The sequence below is a fragment of the Choloepus didactylus genome, chromosome 8, assembly GCF_015220235.1.
Source record: "Choloepus didactylus isolate mChoDid1 chromosome 8, mChoDid1.pri, whole genome shotgun sequence".
NCBI classification, from domain to species: domain Eukaryota; kingdom Metazoa; phylum Chordata; class Mammalia; order Pilosa; family Megalonychidae; genus Choloepus; species Choloepus didactylus.
This window is the reverse complement of record NC_051314.1, coordinates 40,382,502-40,393,800: the sequence shown is the minus strand read 5'-3', so window position 1 is coordinate 40,393,800 and position 11,299 is coordinate 40,382,502. Positions and strand designations below refer to the sequence as shown.

The 11,299-nt window shown below is 33.1% G+C and overlaps 1 protein-coding gene across 3 annotated transcripts in view; it reads right to left on the bottom strand.

Annotated features, from left to right (window-relative positions):
* Positions 1 to 2,063: 2,063 nt before the first annotated feature.
* The window catches only part of ATP2B1 (ATPase plasma membrane Ca2+ transporting 1), a 144,998-nt gene continuing 135,762 nt past the window's right edge, over positions 2,064 to 11,299 (bottom strand). For 2 of the 3 annotated variants that reach the window (XM_037847107.1, XM_037847108.1), the window contains one exon: positions 2,064 to 5,313. In XM_037847107.1, the coding sequence (XP_037703035.1) occupies positions 5,002 to 5,313 (312 nt within the window). In that variant the 3' untranslated portion in view covers positions 2,064 to 5,001. The remainder of the gene's footprint in view (positions 5,314 to 11,299) is intronic. The other variant, XM_037847109.1, reaches the window with a different exon arrangement.

The window sequence follows — 11,299 nt, the reverse complement described above, 5'->3', positions numbered from 1 at the left end:
GTTTCACGAATTTCAAAAACAAAAATGCAGACTACCTCTTAATGTGATTGAATTTATTCTCATTCCAAATTAGGAAATAAAGCAATGACCTGTTAGGTTAAAAGCTTATCTATGAAGCTCAGAAACATACCCATCTTAAAAGCACTGAAACATTAAATTCTCTAATCAAAGTATGCTATTATTCTTCAGATAGAAGGTCTGATTATAAGGAAGGTTTAATCAGTGATTCTTTACCTCAGTCTCTTTAAGTTATCCTCCAGGAAGGCTATGAAAATTCTTAAGATTATCTCTGAAGCATTTGACATCAGTAAAGAAGAGCAACAAAGGGAAGGTTTAAGAGTTAAGCACCGAGTTTTAGGCACTGGGTGCTGATTCAGGTTAAGACCAATGGCTACAAGTTCTCAAGAGGGTCTTGCCTTTGAATCCCAGTTCTACTCCTTAGCCATGTGACCTACAGCAAATCATATAAATTCTCTAAGCCTCAGTTTCTCCATCTGCAAAATAGTAGTGGTAGTAGTTCATTGGGTTATTGACATGATCCATGTAAAGTGCTTAGCATATAGCAAGTACTCCATAAATTTTAATGTATGTTGTGACAATATACATTTAATAGCTAAGGAAAAGTATCAGTGCTTATACCCAATGATCTATAGTGTTTTGGAAAAAATGTGGTCCTTGTAAACATGATTTAAAATTAAGAGAATCTTAGGGATTTCCTGCAATGAGCCCAAATCCAGACTTGTGTGTTAATGATTTGGGAACCTAGTTTTCCTAGGATATAGTGCTGGTTAAGTAAATTGTGCCAGAGACTGATACCATATAAGCACATATGCACATTTTATCACTTTAGTCCCCCACTTTGAAGCCATTAATATTTTATTGCTCAATAATCACACCTTGAACTCAGAGAATACAGATTGAACATCCCCAGACTTGGCATATTCATCTGTAAGCTGAAGATTTTTTTTTTTTCTAATAGGGAAAATTTTAAAGAAATAGTTCTTAAGACAAAAAAACACAGAAGTAAACTCTCAATTGAGAGTCTAAGGGAATAATCAATATTTGAAAAGTAGATTATAAGGATAAAGACAATTTTCTTTTTGACACCCACTGATGAGTGAAATACAGGAACACAACCAGGACCTCCCTTACCACATAAAACATTCTTTTGGGTATTTTTAAGGCTTATTTTTAAAAAAAGGTAACATCTTTTCAAAGATTATTTTTAGTAAGGTGGTATAATTATGTTTTTTTTTCTGGTCTACAAAGGACTGAAACAGTAACTTAAAAAATAAAAACTTGATACGGTATGAGTGTAAGAATCTCAGAGTGGCAGAGATTAAATTAAAGACAGCTGCAATATGACAAGAATTCTCTGAAGATGTGAAGAAAATATATCAACAAACAAAGTCTTAAAGAAAGTAGCTTTTCTTATTTGGTTAACTTTACAAAGGGAACTTAATTCATAATTCAATTCTAATACATAATACAGTTAAAAAACTCAATTTGACAAAATGGAAAATATCTTTAAGGTCATAAATATGGTACGTACATATAATCAATAATTTATTAAATAATTTGCACTAATAGAAAAATATGGTACCATAATCCTTTAACATTTAATCAGTTTTTCAACAAAGTTGCTACTTTATATTATGTTAATTTACTGTAATAAACTATGGGTAATTTTATTAATTTTTATCATAGAGTTCAGATAATTGCTATTGACAAGTTTGGATTAAAGAAAAAATAAGCTCTTACAGTTAATGTGAAATACTCATCTGTTCTAAAACCAAAACATTATACTCCCATGGGCTGCAGAAATTATTATTGTGCTACAAGGGTTGAAAATGGGGATAGGGTAATAGGGAGAATGTGCCAACTTTCATTTTAGAGGCAAGACCATGCATATTAGAACCCTGATTCACTGTAACAAAACCATAACATTTCAAGGACATTATAGAATTTTCATCAATCAAGATTTTAAAAATTTCAAGTAGAAAAAAGTAATTTCAATATATGATGTTTAAATCAATTTCAATATTCAAAAAGTTCAGTCCCCATTCAGAAACAGATAAACAGTATATTTATTAAATGAGTTAAGACAAATAAACTTTACAAATAGACAAATAATAAAAGGCTCAGTGGCTAAAATAGATGGTAAGCATCATTTAAAGGAATCAACACCATCACGGTATTTCAGTTGGCTTACACGTGTAAAAAGAAATTTTCAAAGAGCGATTTCACAGAAATGAAGCCAGTTTTTTTTTTTTCTTATAAACAAATCACCATTTCTTGGTTCAAAACTGACATCTGTTATGAAAATTACCATATCACATATTTGTAAGATGACAAGGAATAACTCATCTTTAAAGTGCAAGTAAGTCTATTTACAACCACAAAAAAAGGCAATGATGAAGAGAAAAGGATTTTTAAAAAATATACAAATATTAAAAACATTTGGGATGCAAAATTAAACAATTTTTGGTTAGAGGATAAAAGAGAAAAGTGATTGAGTTACAGATGCTGATTTCAGCGATACATACTATATAATGGAATCCGAGATCTTTTAACAGCTTGCTTGCATTTTTTATACTTACATAATGCTCTGGAAATTTCTGGTAGAAATTACAGTGTCTCAAAGAGAGAAGTACACACTAAGCATGTCTTGCTACTACTTCATGGACGTCGTAAGACCCGTTTATGGATTAGAGTTGGTGTAAAAAGCCATTGCCTTGAGTTGAAAAATGAATACTGTAAAAGCTCAATACAAACCCCCCAAAGCACATGCACTTCTAAATCTTTTGGTAATTACATTCATATTTAAGCATAACCAAAATAAAAAATAAAACTGGAAACATTTCCCTTTTTCTCTATTCCCTATGCCTTGTAGGCTCTCCAGTTGATAGGGTTAATTTTTAGAGTTGAAAGGGTTCTTCAAGACAATCTAGTCCACCACCCTCATTCAGGGTAAATGATTTTCCCAAGGTCATGCAGCAAGTTAATGGCAAAACCAGAACTAGAAACCAAATCTTGACTCCTAGTCTAGTATGCTTTCCAGCATATCATGCTACCTTTTTTTACAGTATGATTCACTATAAATACCTGATGAATAAATGTACAGTTACAAATGCTGACAGAGCCAATATGTTTCTAACACTTGCAGAGGATTACTGCAAAGAACTGATGGCGAGAAAAAGATTTTCCCCCAGCCTCCAAAAATATCAAGCACCATCAACTAAACGGTTCTTTGCTGGGCCAGCACTCTCAGATGTTGTAGTAGTCCTCGTAAACTTTATGTCAGCCTGAGGATTGAATATCCGGTGAAGCCTGGTCCCTAACAAAAGGCCAGTTCCTAAAGGGTAAAGACATAGGCAAAAAAAGAAGGTAGACGCAAGAAATACAGAGCTAAAGAACCCAATTGGCTTAGAGATGGGCATTCCAGTCTATGGTTAATTTATTAAATCTAAATTTTTAGGACCTTTTCCACCTTTTCATAATCTCATTTTACCTAATCTGTTATTTTGGCCACTTAATAAAAACAAATGTACCAAAGACAGTGATAATCATTAATTTTTTTTTAAACTGTGAGACTATTTTAGACAAAACTAAATTCTATGGTTAACATGTCAAATGGTGTAATCCCAATAATTTTCTTTATCTGACTCTACTAGATTACCACTAAGTAATTAAAGTGGTACTTCATAGGGCTGTTACCATCTTGAAATTTTTTCCAATTGTGGTTAAAGAGACAGACTGATGTACCACATAGGCAGAACTGAGTAAAGAAGCTGAAATTTCTTTTAAAAAAACATTGCTGTGTATTTATTTAATAAAAGGGCATATTTATTTATGTTTACAAACAAGTTTCAAAACAAAAGGAAAACATGTATGCTTCTGCTTATTAACCTTTTTCAAAATGCCAACAGCCCTCATGCTGTATGAAGGTTTCTAAAGTTTTATTAGAAAAATCAACACTTCACTCACAGTTCACCAAGACATCACTGAACTAACATATTTAGACAAAAACAAAAAGGACTAAGGTTCTCTTGTAGCTTGATAGTTTGATTTAATTTGATTTGCCTGAAATAACAAAAGCATTTCAAGCATCTTTCATTGTGTAGTTGATGTCCTGCATTAAACAATCTACTAAATTCTGAACAAAAGGTTATTAGCAAGTTTTCCAAAATTTTTAAAAATTAAACAGTTGTTTCAAAACCATTAAGTAGTAAATGTATTTAAGAAACTAATTAGGACAGATGCCATACCTTCATTAGAACACCACTGCTCATGTTTTTTTGTTTTGTTTTGTTTTTGTTTTTTTTTTATTTAAACAAAGCATTAGTGTTATCTATTTGGCTATTAGTATTAGCAATTTATCTACAATATTTAACAAGGTAAATTGTAGGCAAAAATTTAGTACAGTTTCAATAGAAACACCCCTTTTTTTCCTGAAAATACAGCAGTATTTGAAGGACTAATTTTTCTCTGCATCAGTTATAAGGAAGCTTCCCATCTATGAACAGGAACAAAAAAAGTATCTACAAACCTTGTAAACAGATCTGTATCATTTATAAACATAAATAATCCAAATTATTAACAGCCAACAGCAGAAATTAAAGTTATCAATTCAATGATCCAGGGCTCTTTTGTCTTCCCCAGCTTTACTCCTCCCTCACTCCCATCAAGGATTAAGATATAATTAAAGCTCCACTAATATACTGTTCAGGACCATTCTTACATACTACTGATGATCCACAGGTCACTTATGCTGAGTTACTGTTATCTGTCAGTTCATTTCTCCCACCCCCCAAAAAGCACCCTCAGTCTGGCAGAAAGCTTTGCTTTTTTTTTAAAAAAATAAATCTACATTCGTACAAGTGTGTCTTCTGTTGAAGTCCACAGACAAGTATACGATCTTGTCCGTCACAATATGTGAAAAGACCCAGTTTCACTTTGTTTCTTTACAATGCAGCTAGAGTGTTAACATTCAGCTTACAATCAGAGTGATGTTTCCAAACTATGTAGTGGGCTTCCTGGGGACGAAGAGGTAGCAGACTTGTTCATTTCTATTGTAAGGTGAATTCCGCTGTCAACAGCATTGTTATTTTTGTTGGGAGAGGGTGGAGGACTGGAGTTACGTTTTGTAGGAGCATCATCTTCAGCATCAGTGTCATCAATAAGGGGTATATGAGGCTCTGAATCTTCTATCCTAAACTCAGGATGTGTCATAAAGTTGTGAATCGAGCTTCTTGATTCCGGTTTTTCTAACCCTTCATATAAAGAACTACGAAATGCATTCACCACTCGAATCTGTAAATATCAGAAAACACAGAAAGATGTCAGTACACTATTAAATTAACTTAAAAGTGGTTCATTTATGAGTTTGAATCCACAAACAGCTAGGTATGAGTGAATCATATTTGCATGTAATGCAGTGGAACTTGCAATACACTGTAAAAAAATGAATATTTTAGTAGGACACTACAGAACAACAAAACCACATACTCTAAGAATTAAGAGGTATAGAATTCAAAGTAATAAGAAAATCTCATTGTCACTGGCTAAAAATTTAATAGCCATTTTATAGGATTTTTTCTCTAAGAAAACAAAACAAAACAAAAACTTAACCATACACAAGCTTAGCTGATAAAAAAAATAAAAAATGTAATTTTAAAAACAATTAAAAAAAGTTAAACAAAGTCAGGCACAAAGGGTTACTATTTATCATGCTAGGAATTAGGGTGTCACCAACTATGAAAAAGCCAAGCAAATATAAGCTGAATGCCACAATGAACTGACATCTACCCCACTAGTCCCTTATTTAAAAAATAAAGACAAACCCAAATAAATATCTATAAAATGCCATTAAACAGCTATAAATATTTGAGTATATGCCATTTATCTATAAAATGTTAGTGATTTTCTCTATAATAAACAGATTAAACTTAAATCAATTTACATACCATAGATTACTGGGAAGAATAAACTTAAAAACCGAAACCTGAACCCAAAAAAAAAAAAATCTGGGATTTTTATGTGAGATATTTTCCAAGCAGAAGATATAAAATTTTCTGATATTTTCACCCCTAAACACATAACCCAACACAATTCCTGTTATCTTCCTTCCTGGAAGTTTGCTGTATGGTTGAAAATAAGTTAATGTGCAATCAAACTCAAAAACATTACCGCACACACCAATATTAGGTCTCATTCACCCAGTGAAGACTTAAAAAAATATAAGACAAATCCAAATAACTGAGCACCTACTATATATCAATTCAAACAGTGTTTGCTTTTGCTCTAATAAATCTTGTTTAATAATAAACATCATTTACTCATAATCTTAAGGGATGTAACTGGAATTCAAGAAAAAACATGTAGTCACTGAAATCATCTCACAAGACAATTATTTTTTCAAATGGGCATTTGAAAGCATTTTTTTTTTTTTTTTAAATGTAGAGTTTAGGGCTATATTCCCATTTCTGACTTAAAATTCATCTGTCCTTCAAAGACGTCTTTCCTATTTACCAAGCCCTGTTTGTAGGCTGCTTTTGTCCATGTTTACTTAGCCCACTATACTGAGAGAGAGAAGAGAGTATGGTGTCATCGTTGAGTGAGGATGATAGCATCTAGGGGTGATTTCCAGCTCTGCCATTTACTAGCTGAGGAACCTTGGATAAACTAATTAAGCCTCTCAGGTTTCCTCAACAGCAAAATGAGAAATAACAATGACATCTACCTTATGGGATTGTTAGGAGCTTTAGTTATATAGGCACAGACTTTGAACAGTGTTGGTTCACAAGTACTCTATATGTATCATCAATACCAGGGCATCTCAAACTAAAAATGCATACAAATCACATGGGGATCTTGCTAAAATGCAGATGTTGATTCAGTAGGGTCCGGAAGATCCTGCTTTCTAACTAGCTCCCAGGCGATGCTGACGCTGTTGGTCCACGAACCACACTTCGAGTAGCAAACATCTACTCTACATTATGCTACTTTATATATGCTATTTTATAATATCTTATTTATGTATTAATATGTAAGTTCCTTAATTTGACAGACCAACAGCAGTAAGTATATTTTCTATTTCGTTTATTGCTTTTATTCCTCCTTTACAAAGATGTAAAGTGTTTTACATATGGTATGTAAACAATGTTTGCTAAATATACCATTATAATTATTTGACTGTTTTTATTGTGAAATCCTGTTTGTAAGGATTTTACACATGTGGGCATTCAGCAAGTGTCCTGACTGCCCTAATATTTATTTAGACTCTAAAGTTTAAAAAGTAAAAAATAACCTCCTCAAAAAAGAAAATCTGTTGATGTCAGTGGCCAGCAGGAAAAGAGGAGAATACAAATTGGAGAGAGATTTAAGAAGTAGACCAGGTGGCAAACTTGAGGGTGATGAGTGTTGTTGAAGGTGACTCTTAAGCTGTTGCTTATTTGACTAAGTTGCTGGTAGTGACGCTAACAAAGCTAGAGAAACTGTTGTTTGCTGCTATTGTTTTTGTATTTGTTTTGTTTGTACCAGTCTGGGCCAAAGGAAGTGGTGAAAAAATCAAGAAGGAAAAATGCATTTTCTGTTACATGTTACATATGGAAAGTCCAAGTGAAAATATCTAGAGCTCAAGATACAGATTTGAAAGTATGCAAAGCTCTAAGGGCAGGGTGAAAGAGTGAGTAGGCAAGGATGGTAAATGTGTGCATACACACACACACACATACCTGTGGCTGGTGAAATCAGACTAAAACTTCTTTTTGTCAAAAATTTCCAATACTGGTAAGAATTTTTCCTATCAGAAAGAATTTATATTAAATTATTCTAGAACTTCAGAGCTTGAAAAGATAGTAAAGATATTTTATTCTAACCACTTTATATATAACGAAACTGAGCAACTAAGAATGCGTGACTGATTTGTCAAGGTCACTAATTAGACCAAGAGAGTCTCAGAACCAAGGTTTCTGGACTCCCAGTTTCAGGTTTCTTGGAAATCGATGAAAGAAGAGGACATATGAACATTTACTTTATAGATAACATTGTCAGAATAAAATATTTCATTAGATTAAAGCGAATACTTCCTTCCTCTGATTCCCCTCCTTAAGGTAAAGTACCTTAAAAGCTATCACTGGTGGTCAGAATCAGCACAGAAATGGGACAGTTTAGCGATGCTCCAAAACAATACAATTTTCACAGAACAGTTCTTGTATCATATTCATACAATACAGTCTAGATTAACTAGGTGTCACAAACCAGGTTTATTATTTTACTTTCTACTCAGAAAAACAGAAATAAGAAATCATCTTGATCTTAGGCAGTGAGCTAGGTTACACTCATTCTAATCTTCATTACCTTCTAGATATAATATTCTCATGGTACAGTGGTAACTCTGAGGATAAGAGTAAGTGTGTTAACAATATTTTAGATAGGTAGGAGACCGTATCAATACCACAGGAATTCTGCTTAAGTGAAACATAAGTGGTACCTCCACCCATTCTTGATAATCCAAGCCTTATTTACTCTTTATTTTATCCAGTCTTTTAACTCAATTCCTTTAATAGTTATCAAGAACCACTATGCACAAACCTAGTTATAACTCCTGAAATTATTAGAATTAGGAAAAAGTCAATAATTCCTGTATCAAGAAAAATTTTAAAGTGTAAATTTTTCAATACAAAACAAAAAAACAAAAAAACAAAAAACCCCAGAGGAAAACATAGCACAAAGCATATATGGTAAACAAAAAAAGTAATGATCATAATCCTAAAGCAATTTTAAGAAATTCAGCAAATGGTTATCCAGGTAAGCAATACATTAAATTTAAGAAACAAATCAAAACTAGGTCATGTACCCTGCAAACCACTCATTTTTCCTAAAATACAATCCTAACTTTTAACAGCACAAAATCACAACAATTAATTGCCCAAAATGTGGTATGAAAGGAGAAAGCTCTAACATACCAGATTATTTAATCACTAGATGACACATCTTTACCTACAGGATACAACAGATTACCTATTTCTGAAATTTATATTAATCATTACTTTCACTATGTGCACTAACTAAAAGAACTGTAATGGTAAAGGAAAAGATACTTTGCAACAAGAAAGAAAATTCTAGAATATTTTCCAAAGTTGGGCATTTTACATCTAATTTTCTCAAAGTGAGATCCACCTGTATAATGTATAATGTCTTAATTATCTCGAACGATTGGCAAATGTTTTCTGTAAAGGGCTAGATAAATATTTTAGGCTTTGTGAGCCATACATACGGTCTCTGCCACAACTACTTAACTCTGCCTTTGAAGTGTGAAAAATGCAATAGACAATGAATGAGCTGTATTCTAATAAAACTTAATTTTCAAAAACAAATGGTGGGCCATATTTGGCCTATCAGTCATAGTTTGCTTACCTCTCACCTAGAAGACAAAGCTTTCTTTCAATTTATCCTTTCCAGAAAAGCTTAGCTATTGATGCAGCAAAATGATTTACTAATGGCAAAAACTGATATAAGATATACTTTATAAACAAAGAAAAACCACAGAATGTATTCTCTGGGTATCCTGAATAGTTAAGATCTGACTAATATAGAGGGGGAAAAAAGATAGCTCCAGAGTTGTTTCAAGCATAGTAGCTGACAAAGTTGAAATGGATCATTATTTTTCCATTTAACAAGGACTCCAGCAAAGAAGTCTGATATCCGCTGATATTTCTAAGACTATTCTAAATTAAGGAAGGAAATCAGCAAGGAAATAAAACCTTTTATTAAACATATTACCACTATTCATTAATTCTACATATTGGCTAATGTTCTGTGCCATCTAAGACAATGTTACACCAGCAAAATTGAAAGACAATTACAGTAATGGCAATACTATTTTTGTAACTGGTAGTGTATGTATAATGGTAACTACCTCACATACACGATATACCTCAGTCCCTGAATACTTCTTTATGTTCCAAGAACTCAGAATAAAGAAATAGTAAACATCTCTTTGTACAGTTACAAGAAGTAAACACCTTGATGACGAAACCACTACAAATCTTCCTTTCCAACTTTCTGAAGTTTGCTTCAGGAATGTAGTGCTAGCTAGCCAGGGCAACAGATCTCTGGATGGTATCAGTCCAGCCTAAACCTACCTTTCCATCAGCATCTGCTATCACTCCCCCAGCCACAAAGACCCAGCACCAGAAGTTTTCATACATACCTGGGCACCAGAAAACAGCCTAGGGAGCAGTACACATGTGTGTGTCTTCAAAATAGAGTCTGTGATTAACTTGTAAGACTGAGAACACAATTAGGCTGAGAAATACTGTAAATATAGTATACCTATGGCCATATTGTGACACCCCTCAAAGAATGAGTCAATCATTTAAAATGTTGCTGAAATAAAAATGAACAGAATACATATCATCTATGAGATAACCTTGTCAAAAAAGTTTAACATGAAGTTAATCACGAGGAAATAATCAAAAAAGTTATTTCAAGCACAAGGACATTTTGTGGGCTGAGAAATCTGAATATGAACTATGTATCATATATTATGGTATCAATGCTAAATTTCTTGGATATCATGGTTTTATACACACACATATACGTAGTGTGGTTATACAGGAGACTTCTTATTCTTAGAATGTACATACTAAAGTATTTAGGGGTAAAATGTCATGTCTGCCACTTATTTTCAAATGGTTCAGCAAAAAAAAAAGTATATATTTAGATATAGAGACAGAGATAAGGCAGATAGCACAAAGTGTTAGTAAGTGGTAAACCTAGGTGAAGGGTATTCATGTATTAATCTTTCAACTTGTCTATATGTGGGTTTGAAATTTTTCAAATTAAAAATTTCAAGGCAAGGAGATTTTAAAGATAAAGTCTTAGTTTGGATCCTTTATGTGCTTATGAACAGAACGTACCTTCTCTCCAGCTTCATCAACCCCTCACATTTTTTCATTCTTTTAGTACTAAACTATGTCATTAAAGCCTGGAATGCAGCCCGTTTTCCTCAACTGACAAATTCCATCAAGGGTCATCTCAGGAGTTATTTCCTTCAGGAAATTTTTCCTGACTTTTCAAGTGGGTTAAGGACTAACCCCTGCTACAATATTCTGTGTTTCATAATTCTTAAGATATACAAATTTCCAACTACTTGTTCACTTCCTTCACTAGACTGCAAGTTCTAGAGGGTCTTGCACAGCCATGGCATATTGTAGGCATTCCATAAATGTCTGTGGAACAGAACGGAAGAAACACCAATAGTAGGGGATGAAGGGCCGGGTGGCAAGAAGCC